We start from the raw sequence: 25,293 nt of genomic DNA on the forward strand, positions 1-25,293 counted from the left end.
TTCATGTTGTGGAAAAACACACCGGAAGGGGCGGAGCTACAGAAGCGCTGTAAAACTCTCCATTACACATGATCAATGACCTCCGCTTTGTTGTTTGTCACATCTTTTAGTTTTTAAAAGAAGGAGAATGATTTACTGCGTGATGATTAAAGGATCATTAAATGGTCGTTGGTATATTTTCACTGCATTAATATTAATCTGGACAGTAGTCTGCGAATGCATCATAAACATGTGCCAGCTAATTACACTCCGTGCCTGTAGATGGCAGCAAAACACTGTGAGACTTTCTGCAGTGATCAGGTGTGTGTGTGTGTGTGTGTGTGTGTGTGTGTGTGTGTGTGTGTGTGAGAGTGTGTGTGTGTGTGAGTGTGTGAGTGTGTGTTCCAGGGCACTACTGGTCGTTTTGAGATAAACACACTCAGGTTTATCAGCTCTTTGAAGCCTCATCTTGATTATCTGCCGAACAGAGTATTTGAATTAGTGTCATCATATTTAAACCTGCGCATGAATAATAAACTCTCAGCCTGTCCGCCTCTCGCCATCATGCAGATATTACTGGCCTCAGTCAAATGGCAGACGCTGATATTTGCAGTGGCAGATTTGATCAGAAACAGGTTAATTTGGGATTTGTGTTGGACTGTGAATGTGAAAGAGAGTGTGGAGAGTGTCTTTATAAAGTGAGGGCGATGTGGATGAAGTTCAGCATACACATATAGATCCAACATTTCCCTTTCATGCTCAACTGGATTACATTGTTGCTGTGAATTCATCTTAATCTTAATATGTCATGTATATTATTGATTGACAGTAGACAACTAATATGAACAGCATTTAGTGTAGATTCATAATAATGTACAGTTTAACTGCAGTATAGAGAACTATTAATGTATTTGGACTTCTGCACACAGCAATAATAATAACAGCACAAGAAAACCCAGCAGAAACCAATGCATGTTTCCAGCTGCGGGTCTGAGGGGGCGTGTCTCTCTCAGTGACGTCACCGGGTCTGTCTGAGGGGGCGTGTCTCTCCGTGACGTCATCGTGTATGTCGGTCCGAGGCCGAGGGGGCGTGTCTCCGCGACGTCAGCGGGTCTGTCTGAGGGGGCGTGTCTCCGCGACGTCACCGGTCTGTCCGAGGGGGCGTGTCTCTCCGTGACGTCATCGGGTCTGCCTGTATAAGGAGTCTGGAGTGACAGGCATCATGGCTCCTCCAGTGGAGACAGAGAGAGTGATGTAATGATTTATCAAGTTCAGTTTTCAATTTAAGCCATTCATTTATTTTTATTTTTCTGGAGGCAATTTTAAAAGAGCAGGTAAGAGCCAATATTAATTAATGTCGCATGATTGAAACAAATATCGTCACCTTCCTAAAATATCATCAAAATGACTTGGGCAATAATTTTAGGAAGGTGACGATAATCTATTTAACATTTGCAAAGAAAATCTAATCTAGCACTATTTAGTCTTTTTTTTTGTTTTATTAATATTAATTTAAGTTAGAAGTGTTGAAACACTACATAGTCTATAATCATATCTATGTGTTTAATATATTTTTAAATAACCTGCTTTGAGATATACAATAAAAGCCTGTATTTAAAATCTATTTATAAAGTAATTTTACCCTTGATGTTTAAAATGTTTGATGGAAAGAAGACGCCCTCTATAGGACAGGTGTCAGTTTCTCAACACAATAGTACTTGCATAATTATTATTACTTATTATGTAATGCATGTGGCACTGATAAAGGAGCAGACAGAGTGAGTGTGTGTGTGTGTGTGTGTGTGTGTGTGTGTGTGTGAGAGAGAGAGAGAGAGAGAGAGAGAGAGAGAGAGAGAGAGAGAGAGAGAGAGAGCAGTGTGTTCTTATAGACGGAACCAAACCTGTCGTTACGAAGAAAGCGACGATCTGTAATTTAACACACAGCTCGATCAAGTCGTTTTGTTGCGCTGTATATTTTGAGCAGAAATGTCTAATGTCTCCTGACTGAAGCCTGTATTCCACTGTTTATTTGTACACTCTTGTCACTGTGCAAATAATGAGAACAGAATTGCTCTTATTCATACATGCACTGAAATCTGCTTCTCGTTTCGATGCATTTGCACTGTCACACTGTTTCCTCTGTGACTGTGTGTGTGTGTGTGTGTGTGTGTGTGTGTGCTTGACTGAATGCTGGTGCAGTGCTGATGTAAAGGAAGAACGTGTGTAATAGTGTCAGTCTAGCGGTCCTGCTTCTAAACGTCTGTGTGATTGGAGCGGTTCTCTCCTGAAATCACCCGTAGATGCCCGGGATACACATGGGCATCTGAGCTCATACATCTGGGATAATCCCTCGGGTCTGTGAGTTTGTGGTCAAGCGGTTTGTTTATTGCTCACTAAAACTAGCTCTGGCCGTGCAGAACAGCTTCTGATCTGAGTCAGTCAGTCACACACACACACACACACACACACACACACATGCAAAGAGGAGAACATGTGATCTGAGCATTCCTGCATTACTGTCCTTGATTCCGACCGGATCTGATGTTTCACACTGTAGATCCTGGATCATCTCAGCTCATTATTATTATAAGAGGATTTAAGAGCTCGTTCAAAACCCAAAGAGTTCTCAGTTTAAGTTTTATTGAGGGATTACCTTAATCACAGATGTTTCTCTTAGAATAGAATATCATTTTTAATGATATAATTCTCATAAAACATGAATACAATTTAAAAATTAGCATAGGCAACGTATTAGACAATTGCTAAAGGTAGTTCTCCCAAACATTATACCCTGTTATTCACCCAAAACTGCTCATTCTCTCATTATTTACTCACCTTCATGTCATTACAAACCTCTATGACCTTCTTTTGCAGAACATTGAAGATATTTTGAAGAATGTTTGTAACCAAACAGTTTTGGTGACCATTGACTTCCATGATTTGGAAAAAATACTAAACTAAACAAACAACGTTAATAACATTCAGCCATCTGCCAAAATAACCTCTTTTTCACAGAAGAAAGAAAGGTTTGGAATGACATGAGAGTACACACACAAACACACACACACACACTCCTCGCCACAGAGATGCAGCATCTCTCACTGAAGCTGAGAGACTCAGATCCACCGCAGAAAATCTGCAGGAGTGTGTGTTTGCGTGCGTCATCGCTGAACACACACTCCTGCACACACACACTTATCCAGCCGGTGGAGCTCTGCTGATCTCCTGCTTGACACACTCTTGTGTCGGGGAAATTAGAGTGAATGTGAATAACATTAGTACAGACTCAGAGCATTGGAGAAACCCTGAGCTTTCCCTGCAGTGTGTGAAACCTTCATCCCTCTCTCGGGTCAGTTCGGGCCGGATGATATTTCTGAACATTTTGAAAAAATTGAGTGTTCATCGGAGGGGTCCAAGACCCTGGACTTTTGTTGCACTTGAAACATGAATACACAAAAAATAAATAAAAAATAATGGATTCGTGGAGTTTTGACCCCCATAGGAATGAATGGAAAGTGAGGAATGCTTCAGTACACATAGAAAAACCTAAAAATGCTCAAAATTCAAACTAAAAATGCTAAAACTTTACCAAACAATTATTTTATAATGTCTACATGTGTATCTGAATGCAGACTGAATTAAACTGGCTTTAGGACCCAGCGGAACAGCTCATTTGCTCCATATAGAGCTATAAGCCCATCTAGAGTCATAAAATATCATCTTATATTATTATTATTATTTTTCCACAGGAGGTCGGCAAAGACACCCAATGTAAGATATTTAGAGCTGAATTAAAAATTGTGAGTTATTTTGAATTTAAGAATGTTAGGAATGTGCTTAAATTATGAAATTACTATGTATTTATTATTTATTGAACACATCTAGTAATTTAAAGGTAAATAAAAAACAAACAAACAAACAATCTACAAAATATTGCATTAAAAAATTTCACAAATATTATCAAAATGAAATAAAATAAGCTTTCTGTACAAAAAAAAAGTATAATTTTAGGGCTTGGGAAGGATGGATGAATACTCAGACCTCAGGAACAAGGGAAGATGAGAACATGGGAACATGGGAACATGGGAAGATGAGAACATGAGAACATGGGAAGATGAGAACATCTTCATGAACATGAGAACATGAGAACATGGGAACATGAGAACATGAGAACATGGGAAGATGGAAGATTCGTGGGAAGATGAGAACATGAGAACATGGGAAGATGAGAACAGGAGAACATGGGAACAGGAGAACATGGGAAGATGAGAACATGAGAACATGAGAACATGGGAACAGGAGAACATGGGAAGATGAGAACATGAGAACATCTTCATGAACATGGGAAGATGAGAACATGAGAACATGAGAACAGGAGAACAGGAGAACATGGGAACAGGAGAACATGGGAAGATGAGAACATGAGAACATGGGAACAGGAGAACATGGGAAGATGAGAACATGAGAACATCTTCATGAACATGAGAACATGGGAAGATGAGAACATGAGAACATGAGAACATGGGAAGATGAGAACATGAGAACATCTTCATGAACATGAGAACATGAGAACATGGGAAGATGAGAACATGAGAACATGGGAAGATGAGAACATGAGAACATGAGAACATGAGAACATGGGAACATGAGAACATGGGAAGATGAGAACATGAGAACATGGGAACAGGAGAACATGGGAAGATGAGAACATGAGAACATGGGAAGATGAGAACATGAGAACATGAGAACATGGGAAGATGAGAACATGAGAACAGGAGAACATGGGAAGATGAGAACATGAGAACATGGGAAGATGAGAACATGAGAACATGAGAAGATGAGAACATGGGAACAGGAGAACATGGGAAGATGAGAACATGAGAACATGGGAAGATGAGAACAGGAGAACATGAGAACAGGAGAACATGGGAAGATGAGAACATGAGAACATGAGAACATGGGAAGATGAGAACATGGGAAGATGAGAACATGGGAAGATGAGAACAGGAGAACATGAGAACAGGAGAACATGGGAAGATGAGAACATGAGAACATGGGAAGATGAGAACATCTTCATGAACATGAGAACATGAGAACATGGGAAGATGAGAACATGGGAAGATGAGAACATGAGAACATGAGAACATGGGAACATGAGAACATGGGAAGATACAAAAAAAGTATAATTTTAGGGCTTGGGAAGGATGGATGAATACTCAGACCTCAGGAACAAGGGAAGATGAGAAGATGAGAACATGGGAACATGGGAAGATGAGAACATGAGAACATGAGAACATGAGAACATGGGAAGATGAGAACATCTTCATGAACATGAGAACATGAGAACATGGGAAGATGAGAACATGAGAACATGGGAACATGAGAACATGAGAACATGGGAAGATGAGAACATGGGAACAGGAGAACATGAGAACATGGAAAGATGAGAACATGGGAACAGGAGAACATGAGAACATGGGAAGATGAGAACATGGGAACATGAGAACATGGGAAGATGAGAACATGAGAACAGGAGAACATGGGAAGATGAGAACATGAGAACATGAGAACATGAGAACATGGGGAGATGAGAACATGAGAACATGAGAACAGGAGAACATGGGAAGATGAGAACATGAGAAGATGAGAACATGAGAACATGGGAACAGGAGAACATGGGAAGATGAGAACATGAGAACATGAGAACATGGGAAGATGAGAACATGAGAACAGGAGAACATGGGAAGATGAGAACATGGGAAGATGAGAACATGAGAACATGGGAACAGGAGAACATGGGAAGATGAGAACATGAGAACATGAGAACATGGGAATATGAGAACATGGGAAGATGAGAACATGAGAACATGGGAACATGGGAAGATGAGAACATGAGAAGATGAGAAGATGAGAACATGAGAACATGAAACATGGGAAGATGAGAACATGAGAACATGAGAACATGGAAACAGGAGAACATGGGAAGATGAGAACATGAGAACATGAGAACATGAGAACATGGGAAGATGAGAACATGAGAACATGAGAACATGAGAACATGGGAAGATGAGAACATGAGAACATGGGAACATGGGAATATGAGAACATGGGAAGATGAGAACATGAGAACATGAAACATGGGAACATGGGAACAGGAGAACATGGGAAGATGAGAACATGAGAACATGAGAACATGGGAAGATGAGAACATGAGAACAGGAGAACATGGGAAGATGAGAACATGGGATGATGAGAACATGAGAACATGAGAACATGGGAATATGAGAACATGGGAAGATGAGAACATGAGAACATGGGAACATGGGAAGATGAGAACATGAGAAGATGAGAACATGAGAACATGAAACATGGGAAGATGAGAACATGAGAACATGAGAACATGGAAACAGGAGAACATGGGAAGATGAGAACATGAGAACATGAGAGCATGAGAACATGGGAAGATGAGAACATGAGAACATGGGAAGATGAGAACATGGGAAGATGAGAACATGAGAACATGAGAACATGGGAACATGGGAATATGAGAACATGGGAAGATGAGAACATGAGAACATGAAACATGGGAAGATGAGAACATGAGAACATGAGAACATGGAAACAGGAGAACATGGGAAGATGAGAACATGAGAACATGAGAACATGAGAACATGAGAACATGGGAAGATGAGAACATGAGAACATGAGAACATGAGAACAGGAGAACATGGGAAGATGAGAACATGAGAAGATGAGAACATGAGAACATGAGAACATGGGAAGATGAGAACATGAGAACATGGGAAAAGGAGAACATGGGAAGATGAGAACATGAGAACAGGAGAACATGGGAAGATGAGAACATGAGAACATGGGAAGATGAGAACATGAGAACATGGGAAAAGGAGAACATGGGAAGATGAGAACATGAGAACATGGGAAGATGAGAACATGGGAAGATGAGAACATGAGAACATGAGAACATGGGAAGATGAGAACATGGGAAGATGAGAACATGGGAAGATGAGAACATGAGAACATGATAACATGGGACGATGAGAACATGAGAACATGGGAACAGGAGAACATGGGAAGATGAGAACATGAGAACATGGGAACAGGAGAACATGGGAACAGGAGAACATGAGAACAGGAGAACATGGGAAGATGAGAACATGAGTTTCCCATGACTGGCTTCAAAACGCATGTGTTTGTGAGATGCTTGAGCTGAAACTGTGACTCTGAGCAGCCTTCAGAACATCATCTGTCCCACTGAACTCAACACACTTCTGCTCTATTCAATCTTCGGTCCAGTCTCGCCATGACAGCCTGTTTCTGCACTCTCCACACACTGGTGGAGTGTCTTTGAATGATTGTCATGTGCTTCATTGTGCCATCAGGGTTATTGCTGTCGAAGCCACAGTCAAACTGACGAGCGTCCTCGACGTCTCAACGCTTCATTACGGGTTTACGGGACAGGGAATGATTCCTCTGTTGTGTTTGACGTGTGCCATCGCCCTCATGCTCGCTTTACCTCAAAATAACCCTTGTAAAGCAGACAGATGCTTGTTGAGACTCGTTCTTGAAAGGCTGGCTTGAGTCTTCTATATTTAATTTTTTATTAAAGAAACAAACAAAGTCAACATGATTTTTAGGCATTGCTGAACAAGAAGAAGTGTTTCTATATGCAGCTCAAGTACATGTTTGTGTGTAATTGTAATTGTGGGCATTTTCTCGTAATCCGGCATGCCGTGTTTATTTCCATGTTGTGTTCACCAGGTTTCTTTGCTTACGCTGTTATTTTCCTGTGATCTAGCTTCAGCTGTGGTCTGTCGGCCAGCGTTTTCTGCTAAATGAGAGCTTGTAGACATCACTGAAGCAAAGCGAGAAAATAAGACCACATGTCGTTCGTCCCCAGCGAAATGACCCTCTTACCAGAGACACTTTTATAGGGTTGAATAAAAGGGAATTGTCGTAGTCTGTAAAGTTATAGAGTTGCTTGGCCAATGAAACGTTAGCAAAATAGACAGACTGCATGTTATTTTATTCACATAACTTATGCATTATATAGGGTGCGTCTGGTTGACGTATAAACTTGGAGTTTATGGAGAAATGTAAAAGTCTGGTTAGAGTTTTGTGTTAAATTTGAGCATTTTTGAAGAGTGTTCTTGCCTGTGCAAAGACCAGCAAGATTCAGAAGAGCCCGAGTCCATCTGACACTACAGTAATAATGATATAGCACTAATTGCTGGATTATGATGCTCATTTTTTGGCATAACAGAAGTCTTTATAATAGGTTGATTTTAGGAACATGGATCAAACGCCTCACAATATAATGATGTCACGTCTGTCTAGATTGTTCTTCACGTTTCATGTTTCCCTTTGATTGTTTTTAAGTCATGTCTTTTATTATGTGTCTCAGTCTTGCTCATAGTAGTGATGGGAGAAACTAAGCTCAAAATTCAAAAATCATTAACAGAACCAATTGCTTTGCAAAATGATTCCCTGTTTAGAAGAGCTCAAAATAACACACTAGTGACGCCTGGACAGAAATCTGTAGAAACAAAGAAAACAGAAAAACTATAAAAACAGCCAAAACATGCATAAAACACCTTTTACAAAAAACACCTGCAGATGTTTAAAATGACAGTGTAATCCATTAAATGCAATTAACAAATCATAATACCTTTAAAAATGAAGTGTCTGTATAATATGTGTTATTTTATTAATTTGTAGATCTTGTTTTATGGAGCGCTTGGTTAATCAGGCCAATAAGAGACTATTAACTGAAACTCTTTCTATTTAAAATACAAATGTGTCATTGAAAATTAGACAAATTCATAAAACATGACAAAAAATTAAGCATGTTCACACGGAGATCACTGCGGCGAACCTCTCAGAATCACTGGGTAGAATCACCGAAGCTTCTGGAAGTGTGTTTCAGAAGCACCCATAGTTCATGATTTCATGCCTTGAGATTTTTCGCCAGTTGTTTCTCGTGTTTTCACTGGTTCATTGTCTTATAACTTGTTCTGTTCTCTCATTGGTTCACGTTCAGTGTCCTCTATCTTGTTTAGCATTGTCATTGGCTGTTTTCGTCATGTGCTCACACACACACTACTGTTCAAGCCTCATGTTTGCCATGTTTCTGGGTTCTTCCAGGTCATCGTTTACTGTCTAGCTCACAGTTCATGTTTATTTTAATCATTTATTTTCGGATCATCACTTTTGAAATTAAAGCTGCACTATGCCTTCATCTGCAGATACAACACAATGGACCTTTCCATTATTCTGTAGATGTTTAATCTCAGAAGTGTGTTTCTGAGAAACCCTCTCAGCTGTGTGCACTGATCTGATTAGCTGAAGTAAGTGTGTAACATCAGAGGTATAATCAAATGAAACACTCATCTTTATGTAATTATGTAAGCAAACTGATTCTTAGCCATTAAGAATAATTATAGATTGCAATGTTGCTCTGCATCCAAAACAGACTCTGTTTAATATTCTTTATTTAACAGGGCTCTGAAGATTGACACTTTATATTCAAAGCGCCGGAGCGTTAGTTGGGAATGTCGTGGATTTGGAGGTGTTTCCCAGCACTGGTCTTACTGGTTTACTCGCGAGCGGGAGAGGACGAGGACATCCGAGCCGGTATTGCCAGTTTCTGATCCCAGTCTAAGACATGTATTCAGAAGTGTCATTAAAGTCATCATTACATCAAAACTGACAATTTTCTTTGGTGGAGCATTGCAGTGTTTATTATGAAAAATTATTCATCCATCATGCATGCCATTTTTTTCTTATTATATATCTATTAATTATAAATTATTATATTTATTTTAGCCGGGCAGCATTGCATGTATCATTTGCAGAGAATGCATCACTGCAATAAGCCTAGTAAAAAAAAATCAGAATGCAAAATGGTGTACAAATAAAGCATTGGTAAAAAGTACTAAAAAGTATTATTAAAAATAGAGTATTTACAAATGTGTGTATTCTCAATATGTGTGACATGTGTGGTATTAGAGTATTTGCTACTTGCCAAATCCAAGATGTAATTGAAGTTGTAAGCACGTAATTGGCAGATTCTGTCAATGTCAATTATCTGTTTTCCATTGTCGCTTTCTTAAAGTCATCATGAAAGGCAAGTTGTGCTGGTCTTCTCTCCTCTATTGTGTCATATAACCAAGTGAAACACTTCTGGAATGAGAACAGATGTGGGCGGGGCTTGATTGTGTCTGTGGGGAGTTGATTGGATGGTTGTGGTTTGCTATTGGCTGATCTCATGTGAGTGACAGGTTATAGCCCCGCCCTCGTCATCAGAGAAGAGATGCTGCAAGAGGAACTTATTCTGATTCAACATTATTAACACAATAATGATGATGTGCACCCATATATCACTTAGAATAAACACTGTGATATTCCAAAAAAAAAGAAAGAAAAGAGCCCATTTAGATTTAATGGTGACTGTAATATCAGTAATCGCAGTTGAAATATATATATATTTTTTACTTTATTGTGTTATAGTTTTTTTATCGTCAAGTTCCTTTTTTGTTTTGGAGCAGAATCTAACTGGAGGCCAAGCACTGTCCAAAGTTGCACTCATGTTTATGTTAATAACTTTTGAACCATAAGGGCTAGAAACAAGCGAAACCGATTCGATTGCACCCTATGATGTCATTTTCTGCCATGAAAATTTTCCCGCTATTTAGAATATTCTGAAAAAATTACTTTTTCTAACTCGTCCTCGGCCGTTGAATCCAAGTTGATTCATCAAATTGTTTTCGAATAATGCGCAAATTAATTTTATGTAGCATTTACAAAAATAGACGTAAGGATGTATCTCCGCAACGCTTTATTGTATTTAGACCAAACTTGGTACATGTCATCACAAGCATGACTTAAGGCTACATGCAGCGTTTCGGCGCAGCTCCACCTACTGGTGCGGAGATACAATTCAAATTATATTTTTGCTTATAACTTTTGAATGGTTTTCCCAAAAATCATACAAGTGGTCTCGATAGATTCGGGGTGGCATGCCGAGTCGAATAATATCCAATTTTTCCATATCGGCCATTTTTTGGCATCGGCCATTGTGAATTTTGTAGTAAAATGCTGTATTTTATGAACGCATTAGCTATTGTTACGAAACTTGGTATGGTTCATCGGCCCGATGCCCTGAAATAGCCTGAGAAGTTTCCTGAAACCTTGCCAAGTCCAATGATACCAAACATGCTAGGTTTTGATTTAGCATTTAAACAACTTTCGCGTCGATCTTCAAAACCACTGTCGGAAAATCCGAAACATAGGTCGGTGCCAACATGCTAGTGGCCAAATGTCAAAATTTTTATTGTAAGTGCCAAAAAAAAAAATACAATCAAAGTCTGGCGTGGGTCATTTTCTATATGCTCATATAATTGCCTATAACTCCGAAATGAAGTCTATAACGAAATTAGATATTTTCACCTATTTTCACCAGTGGATGTATGGAGGCACTCTGAGGACACACACAAAAAATAAAGTGGTGGGACTGTGCCTCTTGGTGGTGCTGTAATTAAACAAAACATGAAAAATTGGCTACAGAACTACAGTATCGCTGGTCTGAGTTTCTTTGTCTCAGTTGCTATCATAGTCCATTATGACACTGGTGTGCCTTGAAAAACATGGCCATCATTTCTGCTTGCCGCTATATTTATGAATTATAGTTCATGACTCTCTGTGTGTTATTTATCTCTATCTCAGTTCTCTTCTTCTTTCTTCAGGCTGCAGCACTGCTGTTAATGACCTGGTCTACATCATGGACGGCTCCTGGAGCGTGGGAGATGAGGACTTCGAAATAGCCAAGCGCTGGTTGGTCAATGTCACCAGTGGCTTCGACGTGAGTTCCCACTACTCTCAGGTCGGTGTCGTTCAGTACAGTGACACGCCCCGGTTGGAGATCCCTCTCGGCCTCCACAAAACCACTCAAGATCTCATTAAAGCCATCGAGGAGATCAGCTATTTAGGTGGAAACACGCAGACGGGCCGCGCCATCAAGTTCTCCGTGGACCACGTCTTCATGTCTTCAAAGCGAAGTGACGTGAAGAACCGTATTGCAGTGGTGGTGACTGACGGGAAGTCGCAGGACGACGTTATGGACGCTAGCATCGAGGCGCGAGCGCAGGGGGTTACAGTGTTTGCGGTGGGCGTTGGTTCGGAGATCACCACATCAGAGCTGGTGACCATCGCCAACACGCCGGAGGGAGATTACGTGCTTTACGCCGAGGACTACACCAACATCGATCGCATCCGGGACGCCATGGCACAGAAGCTGTGCGAGGGTAAGGGGCTGTTTACACAACACCATTTTCAACTAAAAACGTAAAACTTTTAATGCGTTTTGGCCTTTCATTTACACGACAACAGTGTTTTGGGTGCATGAAAATGCAAACTTTTGAAAACGGGTTTCAAAGTGCAAGTTTTTGAAAACAGTCTCCATGTAAACAACAAAACACGAATCTCTGAAGACGGTGACGTCATGCACACGCATATTACGTGTTCAGTCTATAGTGTTTCATCGCCATCTACTGGCCTGGCAGCAGAATACAGCGTTTATAATTGTTTTCGCGGATCCGTGTGAATGGGGATCGTTTTGATAATGCTGTCATCTGTACGTGGAAAACTCAGAGGAAAAACTTCTCAGTTTTAAGCACATCGTTCTCGTGTAAACGTACCCTAAGATTCAGGCCTTGTCCACACTAATATGTTTTCGTTTGAAAACGCAACTTTTTCTCTCCATTTTGGCCTTTTGTCCACACCGAGATGCGTTTTTTTAATTAAAACAAAGCTTTTTGAAAATGCACTCCAAAGTTGATAAATTCGTGTTGTAGTGTGGACTGTCAACACGGAGGTATTTAAAAACAATGATGTAAGTTTAGTCATGTGACTCATATTGCACCAATAGATTCATGTTTATACCGGTATTGAGCCTGTGATGTGCCGTTCACTTTCACACTGTTGCTAATATGTTACTTCACACACTCTTCATATCACAGTCCTGCACAGATGACAGAACATCTACTCACATTTGCTGTGGTGAAACATGAGAGCAGTTTGAGCGTTTTAGACCAAACATGTAATGTTGACTGAGAGTGACCTGGACCATCAGTGAATGATGAGATATAATGCTAAATAAAATTATCCTGTCAGAAGAACTGCGTGATATTTTAGCAACAGTGTGTAAGTGAACGGCACATAACAGGCACAATACCGGCATAAATATGAATATTTATTGGTACGAGTCACATGACTAAACTTACGCCATCGTTTTGAAAAACCTCCGTGTTGACAGTCAACGTGAACTACAACGTGAAAATGGCGTTTTCAATATTATCCACTTTAGAGATCGTTTTCATTAATAAAAACGCCACTCAGTGTGGACGAAAGGCCAAAACGGAGAGAAAAAGATGCGTTTTCAAAAGAAACCGTATTAGTGTGGACAAGGCCTCACATGCGTGTGAGCAATCCCATAAACATTTAAACTAGTTTTGGCATTACCATACTCTCCTGTTCTTAAAAGAACAGCGAACCACTAAAACACCACAGTCCATTCAAGCCCAGTGACATGGAAAGCCACAAACTCACGGGCCAAACCAGCGGCATGATGCCATGACAGGGAGGAACCGAGAACTGAAGATGTTGGCACATGTTCTGGTTTGGATGGAGAGAGTAGTTGTTAATAGTGGCAGGAATCTGCTTTCTCCAACCCAGAGTAATTACAAACATTTTCTGTCCATGTTTTCTGTCATCTGATGGTTTATTTTCAACTGTTGCCTTTGGCTTGCTTAGTTGGGGTTTAACCTGTTACCTGGAACATTATTTCTGAGCATAAATCTGAACTTGAATGGTTGTAATTCATAAATGCTTTGGAATACAGAGAAAAAAGTGATAATAAGGATGAATACTAACCAGCACACTGAGACTCAACAGGCTGTAAGACACTTAAAGTCCCCCTGTAGTCAATCATTTTATCCCTTAAAACTCATCTTTGATCACCAAAATGACATATTTAAAAAAAAAATCCTTGAAAAAAATTCTTCATTGCCTCATTTAGTATGCGCAGTTCTATGAATATGCAAATGAGCCCCGCCTCCACTCACTCACTCAGCTCAGAGATCCACTGGTTGACGATCACACGTTGATCTGACTGGTTACAAGGTAGTTTGTGACGTCAGAAACACCAGCGATTTCAAAGCGTGTTTTTGAGACTGTCTTTGGTTCACTGCAGTTTTAAGGAGAAAATACTCAGCAATGGAGTCGACTTATGAATTTACACATGGTTTGTCTTAAAGCATATTAAAAACACCACATACACACATAAACAACATTAAACGCTGGATTCACACCACAGGGGGACTTTAATATTCACTTCACTGATTTGACTGCACTGAAACTTTCAGATGAGAAAATAACTCTAGCTGGATAATGACACTTGTCTTCTGTTGAGCTGCTAATAGCAGAATTGAACTTGTTTTATTATTGATGAACTTTACACTTGAACTGAATCAACAATGAAGTCTAATTTAGCAGAATTTGAGTCAAGTTTGCATCATTGATTCTGTTATTTTCCTGTTTATTTCTGTGAAGCTGCTTTGAAACAATCAGTACAGAAATAAAGTGTTATAGAAATAAAGCTGACTGAAGATTATGTTTAAGGTGGTGTCATCTTACATTTTCTGTATAAATCAAATTGTACAAATTCATGCGAAATACAAATTCATACGAAAACTCATAAAGTAGTTACATTTTCTCATGAGATCAGGTTTGAAAGTGCCATAAAAATAGTTCATACAGTATGGGTTCTATATTTAACATGTGACGTTTTCTTGTACTATAGTACACCGGTGTCTCATAATTATCCAATGAGATATTTTGCATTTCACAGAAAAAAGACAGGATGTTCATAGAACGTTTTTACTGAAACATATCAGTTGAATGTTCGTTACTACAGAACATTCAGAGAACATTCAAAAGTAATTCCCATGTTTGCAGAATGGAGCATTCCCTTAAAGAGACAGTTCATCCAAAAATGAAAATTTTGTCATCACTTACTCCGCCTCAAGTTGTTCCAAACCTGTATGAGTTTCTTTCTTCTGTTGAACACAAAATAAGATATTTTAAGGAATGTTATCAAACAGTTGACGGTGGCGATTCACTTAGTAGGAAAAAAATACTGTGGAAGTCAATGGGTGTCTGGTTATCCATATTCTTTAAAAAAATATATTTTTGGGCGAACTATCCCTTTAAAATTAGCATATTCAAGAAAAAAAGTTTTTAAGAGCTAAAAAATAAAACTGGACATTTAGAGAACATTCAGAACATTTTCATAACCTATGGGAACAATGTCGGAACATTCTTGGAACATTTTTGTTCGCTGGGTTTAGCTTTGAAATATGATTTCAACCATTCCTGGGAATCAGCTGGATTGTACATGATTATCATATTTAGTGCAGTCGTATTACATATTGATTGAATGAAAATTGAGACAGGATTAAAACTAAAATGGATTTGCCGGATTGAAAGCGTATGCAATCCTCAGATTTGTGTGTGGTAATGGGTTTGCAATGCTGTGTCCCTCTGCAGAATCTGTGTGTCCCACTCGAATCCCTGTGGCGTCCCGGGATGAGAAAGGCTTTGAGCTGATGCTGGGCATGAAGATCCATCAGAAAGCTCAGAAGATCCAGGGCTCATTGCTGTCGGAGGCCGCGTATCTGCTGGACAAGAGCACCGACATCACGGAAAACACAAGGTCGGGATTAAACCTGATGCATTACGATCATCACTATCAATGCTGGGGAAAGTTATACTCTTATTTCAATTTTTTCAATTTCAAAACGCTTTATTTGTCCCCAAGGTGCAATTAACGAGAACACGTAGAGTCACGCAAACAATATACATAAAAACATCATACATTAAATAAATAACACAATGTGCACGGAATACATATTAATTATAATCTACTACAAGTGGATACCTAAAAAACAAGTCCATACCATATACTGTATAAGAATGAATAAATACATAAATATATATATAACTGTGTACCAAAAAAACAAAAACAAAAAACAGTTTTTTACAGTCACGGCATGGTAAACAAGGGGCCAGAGATGGTTGAGGGTTTAAAAGCTGCACTGATTCTGGAACAAAGCTTGCCTTCCTCCGTCCTACAGCATGACACACGATACAACGGAGCCGTCGCCCTGAAGGAAGCCACTCAGAAACAGGGAACATGACATGTGAAGTGTCTCGTAAAATCCTCCCAGCCAACCTCAGCGTTTGCTGTTCACTTATAATAGAAAGAGCCCTAATAGGGAGTCAAATATTTTTTATGCAGACTTTAACCGCTCCAGACTATTTCTATTTTGGAGGCTAATGGAATCGATGGAGAATGTAATGACGCTTTCAATGTATGAGTGGTAGAACATAGTGAGAATGCTCTTACTAACTCCAAAGGATTCGAGCTTCTTTAAAAGGCGCTGCCGCTGCTGGCATTTCCTCAATATCTCCTCTGTATTAGAAGAAAACTTCAGCAGATTGTCAAAACTTGTCCCTGGATACTTGGACTCTTTGACAACCTCTATAGGCTTTCTGTGAATAACAGTAGGGACTGCCATAGCCATCGGCCTCTGCTTATTAGAAAAGGTTACTACCATCTCTTTAGTCTTATTCACGTAAAGTTTCAAACCGGAGATGTCACAGCACTCATTCCTGAAGGGCCTGAAAGCAGAGACAGTAAAACGGTGTCATCGGCAAACTTAATTAGAAGACAGTTGGATTGGATGGATCTGCAATCGTCAGTATTGAAGAGCAGAGGTGAGAGGTCACAGCCCTGAGGAGAGACAGATGAAGGATATAGGAGGTCAGATACATATTGTTGACCAGCACTCTCTGAGACCTATTGGTCAAAAAGTAAATTATCCCGAAAGTCAGCTGGTCCTCCATATGAAAACGACTGATAAGTTTCTCAGCAAGAATATGTGGCTGTAGGGTATTGAATGCCGAAGAAAAATCAGCAAACAAAAATCTGGCTGTGATATTAGGAGACTGAAGATGCTTATGAAGAAGGTCTGTGATAAACACCTTTGCATCATCGACCCGTGCGATAGGCAAAGCGGATCCAACTGTGAGTCGGTTACTTTAGTAATATAGTTTTTAATAATCCTCTCCATTGCCTTTATCACAAGAGAGGTGAGAGCAACCGGCCTCAGATCGTTCAAGGCTTTTATGGAACTCTTTCTAGGTATCGGAATAACTGTGTAATGTCTCCATAGTTGAGGGACTCCACCACTGGCCATGGAGATCTGAAACAAAGTCAACAAAGTTTAGAGTAGAGATTATTGTTTCCACTTGAGTGCCATTATCAGTATCAACTCTGGTGTAAAAAGAACTGAGGTCATTGGGAAGAGATGTTGACCTGCCTCCTGAATGTGCTTAGGAGCAGCGAGAGCAATATGAACCGCCGTATTCTCGAGACGCTGCCAGGCTGTATGAAGGTTCCCCTGAGTAAACCATTGCTCAATCTTGTTCTTATATCTCAGTTTAGCAGATTTTATAGCACGCTTATCCTCTCTGTTAACCTCCTTTTTTTCATACTCAGAGCCGGCGTAGAAAACTCCCTTTTTACCCTTGGTTACCCAGGGCTTATTGTTGGGAAAGATGGAAACCGGAATGATGTTATCCACACAGAAGGAGATATACGATGTCCCCTTGCTCATTAATATCACATGATGGAGCTACGAGCAAATTCCAATCAGTTATTTCAAAGCATACCTGTAGTCTATCAATGCTATCATTAGTCCATTGTTTAATAACCTTTACAGCCTTCTCTGTCCTCCTTATAACCGGCAAATAGGCTGGTGCAAGAAATACAGTGATCAGAGGAACCAAGCGGGAGAGCGATAGATCTATATGCACCTGAAATTGAGCCATAGCATGAATAGAAACCTTTCAAGGATTTTTCTGCCACACAATGGTTAAAATTGCCCAGAATGAATTTGGGAGGATCTGGAGATATTAATTCCAGTCTGTCTAAGGTGTTCTTAATGTGTGTATGGCTGTGGTAGCGTTTGCTCTTGGATGAACATAAACCAATATTTAAAAAAAAAAGCTGTGGAAATAAAAAGGGTGTAGAGATACGGGCAGAAGTTCAATGGGGTGCACACCCTCTCCCGTACGACAGTCGTTGATCATCAGCTGTTGCCCGGAGACTCATTATCCCGGGCAATTCCAAAGCCATCTAGACATAAAGTGTCATCATTATCATTCTTATTAAGCCACTACAGTATTTACTCCTTAAAAAGCAACTTGTTACGTTACTTAGTTACTTCTGATGGAAAGTAATGTTTCAAACAAGATATTTTTTGCAAGAGTTTAATGCAGTAATGCATATAATCCATACACGTTCATTTTCTTTTAAAAACACATTTAGAATATTATGTCCCACTTTATCTTAACTGGCCCTAATACCTGTGAACTTACATGGTAAATACATGTGTTACCAATGTCCTGTTACACATTTGTACTTACACATACCATTCTGTGGGTTGTTACATATGTGTAGTTAATAACAAATATTACAAATATTACAGCTGTAGATATTATGTACCAGTGTGTACTTACACTGTAGTTACATACTATGTACACATGTAGTTACTATGTAAGTTCACAGGTATTAGGGCCACTTAAGATAAAGTGGGACTGAATAGGGTCATATTCTGCTCTAAGTGCCTATACGTTATGGAGAAGAGAGATTTAATTCAGCAGTTTATAAAATGCTTACGCAAATTAATTCAACTGACAAATGACGTGCATTACTTTTTTTAAAAAGTAACTCAAATATTAATGTGTAGATTTATAATAATAAATGTATTATTCTATAGCGCATTTCAATGAGCTTCTCAAAGTGCTTTACGGTAGAAAATACAAGGAAAATACAAAATAAATCAACAATGGTTCAGTGGTGTATTAAAACAATGTGTTACTTGTTACATCTGATTACATAATGCATGTTAACAGTGATCACAATGATTTAAACGTGTTTAATATGTAATAATTGGTGATTCTGAAATCAATTATTACCAATTGTAATAATTACAATTATTTGCCCCTCCATGTTAGATCTTGTGCCACCCTTGATGCATTTAAATCTCATTTAAAGACTCATCTCTTCTCTCTTGCATTTGATTGTAATCATTTTTTTAAAATTGTTTTATACTTTGTTTTATAAACTTAGATTGTATGTGCTGGGCTGTATGTAAAGCACTTTGGCCAACGTGTGTTGTTTTTACATGTGCTTTATAAATACATGTGATTGATTGATTGATTGATTATTATATATTAAACACATTTAAATCATTGTAATCAGTGTTATTTGTTACATCTGATTAAGTAATGCATGTTACTTGTAACACTGATCACAATGATTTAAACGTGTTTAATATTTAATAATTGGTGATTCTGAAACATTTTCATCACTTTTTGGAGTCCTGAAATATTTTTTTAGTTGATGGTTTTTATTGCGCAAATCTAAATGTGTGTGTTGTATTATTCATATTCATCTGACTGATAGATGTCTGTAAAACTGTTTTAAAGGGAAATCTTCCCCGAAGGCCTGCCTCCCTCCTATGTGTTTGTGTCGACGCTGAGGCTGAAAGGGCCTTCGATCCGGGAGAAGCTCGACCTGTGGAGGATTCTGTCTAAAGATGGACAGATCCAGGCCGCGGTCACACTGAGCGGACCGGACAAATCCCTCATCTTCACCACCACAAACACGGTGGACGAGGAACAGACAGCGACATTTGATGCTCAAGGCATTGAGGTGAGCGAAATGTACCATTCTCATGTTATACAAAGGCAAATTGTTAATGGTGTTTTTGCATGGAATTACTTTTGTGCCAATAATAATAATGAGTGTAACTTTTCAAGAAACTGATGAAAATATAAATTGAAACTGAATAATAAAAATAATAAAAATAAAAAACAAAACTCTTAACTTCATATCACTAAAATGAAAGAGAATGCCATGCTTACAGACTCCACACTATAAACACAACACTGATGTCTTCACTTCCAGGTCAAGAAGCTGTCAATCAAAAACTCAGTAGCCAATGAAAACACACCGCTGCTAGCCCCGCCCCCGCGAGAGATATGTGCCAGAATGGCGAATGAAAACTCAGGGAGCGTAAATGAAAACTTCAGAAGCGTAAATGGAAGTGCATCAGCGAAAGAAAGAGGAGAAAACAGCTGAAACATGCAGTGTATTATAAACGAAGTCGAACATTTTGCTCGAGATTTTTTTATTTTTTCAGTTTCAAAGATATTTTATGTAGTTTCTTGAAAAGTTACATTCATTATTATTGGCACAAAGGTCATTCCATATTTTTGTATAGCTGCATAAGAAAGTTTGTGAATTAATCATCCGTACACTAATGTAGCAGATCTACATAAAGTCGTCATGAAAGGGAAGTTGTGCTGGTCTTTTCTCCTCTATTGTGTCGTATATCCGAGTGGAAGAACAAATGTGGGCGGGGCTTGATTGTGTCTGTGGGGAGTTGATTGGCTGGTTATGGTTTGCTATTGGCTGATCTCATGTGAGTGACAGGTTATAGCTCCGCCCTCGTCATCAGAGAAGAGAAGAGATGCTGCAAGAGGAACTTATTCTCATTCAACATTATTAACACAATAATGATGATGTGCACCCATTAATCATTTACAATAAACACTGCAATAGTCCATAAAAAAATAAGAATTTCACGGTGACCTTAAACAGAGATTGCACCACACACACGTTTAGGCGGAAGAATAATGTATAAATAAGCTGCTTTTTGACATGATTGACTGACTATATTTTTGTACAGCTGCAATTTCCTGTTCAAATTCCCATGACGCTTTTCCCACTAAAGCTGCTCACTTATACACTTAAATAACACAAATCCTCAGAAAGGTTTTCATGTTCTCTGAGTTCCTGCAATCATCATCCACGTCATCTTCTGCTCTTAATGCCAAAACTGAGTGGTTTTCCAAGATGTTTTTACATAATCGAGCCACTTTCCTCCAGCACAGCCTCCCATTCATGCAGAACAGCTTGTTTTGGAAAATTGTCCGACTCTTGTCTGACATTCACGTCAAATTAAAAAGCAGATCTTTGTGCACACCTTCAGTCTTTATTGATCTTCTCAGCGTATCATCTTAAGTTGTGAAACCTCTTGCAGGCTCTGTTCGATGGACGCTGGCACCAGCTGAAGGTTCTGGTCAAAGCCAGACATGTGACGTGTTTTCTGGATGACCAGCAGATCCAGGATGAACCTCTGGAAACTTCAGAGCCCATCTTCATCAACGGGAAGACTCAGATTTCCAAGCGCTTTGGCTCTGATGCTACACTCCCTGTAAGTATAGGAAAGTAAACTGGGGTGATCGGGGCACACACTAACGCGGGGCTAGTTGTCACACACTTGTATTAAATACTTCCACACACAGCATGACCAAACTGAGTGTATTTACTAGTTGCCATAACAACACTATATAGAGAAAAAACTTACTCAGTGAAGATATCACTGAACATTTATTAAACCATAGCAAAAGTAAATTTGTTTTAATTCTAGTAAATAGTGTTTAATTCTAGCAATTCCACTTGTCGTTATTATTCTGAAGAACAATTTGCCGAACAAATAGTTATTGATTCCATGTTTTCGTTAATTCATTTCAACTGCAGGAGCCTCTATAAAAACTTTGATAAGATAAATGATTATTTGCATACTCTCAAGGGACGATTTATGCTGATAGCTTTATCAGAAACATGGATGCAAGAAGAACGAGGTGTTGTATTTCATATTGATGGATATGAATTGTATCACATTAATAGAACAAATAAGAGATCAGGAGGTGTTGCTTTGTTTGTGAATGAAGATTTAAAATGTAAACAAATTCAGTGTATGACGATGGCAATTGATGATATAATGGAATGCATATCGGTGGAAATTGAGTTGAAAAAGATGAGTAATATAATTGTGTATATATAGACGACCTGGGTCTCTGATGGAAACATTTATAGAAAAGATGGATGAGTTATTGAGTAAGGTAAACGAAAACAAAACTTTTTTAGTTTGTGGAGATTTCAACATTGATTTATTAAAGGTTACCGAGCAGAAGTCATCCGCTGACTTTCTTGAGTTAATGTACGGAAGAGGGTTATATCCGTTGATTGATAAACCCAGTAGAATTACAGAGCAATCAGCAACCTTAATCGATAATATCTTTATAAATTGCTTTAAAGAAAACATTAAATGTTGATTAGTTCATTAGAAATGATGTAAGTGATCACTTGCCAATTTTTGTTACTTTTACTTGGCAATTAAAGAGAAGTAAAGAGAAGATACGGTGTAGACTTGTAAGAGTAAGAAACGATGATGCTATAAATAGGTTTCGGAATGATCTCCTAAATGAAGAATGGGAAGGGGTGTATGTGGAGGATGTTGATGTTGCCTACAATGCTTTTTTGAAAATGTATATAACATATTATGATAAACATTGTCCAATAGTGGTACACAAACAAAAAGCAAATGAAAATAGAAAGCCATGGGTATCAAAAGGATTGATGCATGCATGCAAAAAGAAAAATTAACTTTATAGAAATTTTATAAAATATAGAACAAATACTGCTGAAATGAAATATGTGTATAAAAATAAGCTAGTATTAATTATGAGACGGGCTAAGAAGGATTATTATAATTAACTGTTGGATGATAATAAAAATAACATAAAAGGTACATGGAACATTCTGAATAAAGTAATGGGTAACAAAACAGCACACACAGCCCTGCCTGATCATTTTATCTATAATAATAAGACACTGCATGATTTCAATGAGGTGGCTAATGAATTTAATTCTTTTTTTGTAAATGTGGGGCCAAATCTGGCAGATAGTATCAAGATACATGACACGTCATTACAAAGAGGGTGGAGAGGAGATAGTGGAGTACTGCAGTCAATGTTTTTAGGGGATGTCAGTGAATCAGAAATGATATCTATTGTTTCTAAGTCAAAGAGTAAGACTTCCATTGACTGTGATGGAATAGATATGGTTATATTAAAAAAGACAATTGACTGTGTTGTCAAACCCCTTTGTTATATTTGTAATCTTTCCTTTGGAAGGGGTATTTTTCCTGATAGAATGAAGAGGGCAAAAGTTATTCCACTATTTAAAGCAGGAAATAAGCAAAGCTTCAATAACTATAGACCGGTTTCATTACTTTCACAATTTTCAAAAGTACTAGAAAAACGTTTTGTTTATAAGTTGGACAGTTTTTTAGAAAAGCATCACTTGCTGAGTGAAAGCCAGTATGGCTTTAGGCAAAAAAGGTCCACAGCGACTGCCTTAATGAATATTGTTGAAGAAATAACAACAGCAACAGATGAAAAGAAATTCACAGTAGGAGTGTTTATTGATTTGAAAAAGGCATTTGATACTTTGAATCATGATATTTTACTTTCTAAATTAAGTTTGTATGGAATGAGAGGAATGGCCCTTAATTGGTTGAGAAGTTATCTGCATAACAGGAAACAATATGTACAGTTAACTGATGTCAAATCTGAACTTATGGAAATTAAATGTGGGGTACCACAGGGTTCTATTTTGGGACCTAAACTTTTTCTTTTATATATTAATGACATTTGTGATGTTTCCAAATTATTACAGTTTGTTTTATTTGCAGATGATACTAATTTCTTCAGCTCTGGAAATAATATACAGAAACTAGCAGAATCTATTGAATATGAAATGACAAAACTGAAGAAATGGTTTGATGTAAATAAGTTGTCATTGAATTTAAAGAAGACAAAATTTATGGTCTTTGGAAATAGGAAAATAAATGAATCTGTAGCTTTATCCATAGATGGAGTTGATATTGAGAGAGTGTTTGAGTTTCGTTTTCTTGGTGTAATTATGGATGATAAGTTATCATGGAAACCTCACATAGCACACATTAAAAGAAAAATTTCCCAAAATATTTTTGTTTTAAACAAAGTGAAGGAGGTATTAAATAAGGAAACAATGAAAATACTTTATAGTTCACTCATCGTACCATATTTTATTTATTGCATAGAAGTCTGGGGGAACACATATCAGACAAATATAAAACCTTTATCTATTCTACAGAAGAGAGCTATAAGAATTATTCATAAAGTTAATTATCGAGAACATACAAGCAAATTATTTGCTAAATCCAGAATATTAAAGTTAGAAGATTTGGCTAAGTGTCAAACACTAATAATTTTGTTTAAAGCAAGACATAAAATCTTACCAGATTAGAAAAACACCTTTATCAGTTAGAAAAAGAGTTCAGTAGGAGAAGGTATAATTTTAAACATCAATTTGCACGTACAACAATAAAACAAATGTGCCCCTCAGTTATGGGAGTAAAACTGTGGAACTCATTGCATGATAATCTTAAAAGTTGTAGTAATATTGGTCAGTTTAAGTATAAGTATAAACAGAGTATATTCAGTCAGTATTAATATGGTGAGGTCTATGTTGTTTTTGGTTTTGTTTGGTTTTGTTTTGTTTTTCTCTATATATATTGGGTCTAGTAATATTGGTCAGTATAAGTATAGATATAAACAGAGTAAATTCGGTTAGTATTAATATGGTGAGGTCCATGTTGTTTTTTTGTTTTGTTTTGTTTTCCTCTATATGTATTGGATTACTTGTTGTTTTGTTGTCTGGGCATTGCCTGATTTATTTTACTGCATGAATGCTGATATTTAAACCAACTTTGTTTTTTGTCAGTGTAATTTTGGCTGTAAGCTGCTTAAGAAAGGTTATTTTGATTTTTGGAATAGGGGACAGATATTATAAGATTTTATCTTCTTTCTGCTCCCTTTTGCACATGGGAATTTAAATGATCTAAAGAAGAAAATGAAATGTTTTGTGTTTTACCATGGAGCAATAAAAAAATAAAATGAAATGAATGAATGAATGAAATTTCTTACTTATGTTAATTTTTCCATCTCTGTTTTTTGTGTTTATTTAAAATTAGACAAATCTGATATTATTTTAATCTCCAATCTGTAATTTAACAGTTGATCTAGTTATTTAATGCTGATGTAACAGCAGAAACACTATCCGGGTTTAAACCCCAGTTGCTCAGGCGGGGCATGTTGTCACACTGTTACAATGAGCCTCTATTAGAACTATGATATTCTATTCTATACTTTTATGAATTCTATTGAGAAACCATGAGAAAAAAGTGAATAAAGACTGAGAGTCAATGTTCAGAAATT

The 25,293-nt window shown here is 38.0% G+C and overlaps 1 protein-coding gene across 1 annotated transcript in view; it reads left to right on the forward strand.

Annotated features, from left to right (window-relative positions):
• Window positions 1–9,502: 9,502 nt before the first annotated feature.
• Window positions 9,503–25,293, forward strand: part of LOC311075548 (uncharacterized protein) — an 82,920-nt gene continuing 67,129 nt past the window's right edge. The window contains exons 1-5 of the mRNA XM_084103044.1: window positions 9,503–9,630; window positions 11,742–12,299; window positions 15,601–15,766; window positions 19,609–19,834; window positions 21,228–21,401. Coding sequence (XP_083959170.1) covers window positions 9,549–9,630; window positions 11,742–12,299; window positions 15,601–15,766; window positions 19,609–19,834; window positions 21,228–21,401 — 1,206 coding nt within the window. The 5' untranslated portion in view covers window positions 9,503–9,548. The remainder of the gene's footprint in view (window positions 9,631–11,741; window positions 12,300–15,600; window positions 15,767–19,608; window positions 19,835–21,227; window positions 21,402–25,293) is intronic.

This window comes from Abramis brama (genome assembly GCF_963993115.1).
Source record: "Abramis brama genome assembly, chromosome: 24".
Taxonomy (NCBI): Eukaryota; Metazoa; Chordata; class Actinopteri; order Cypriniformes; family Leuciscidae; genus Abramis; species Abramis brama.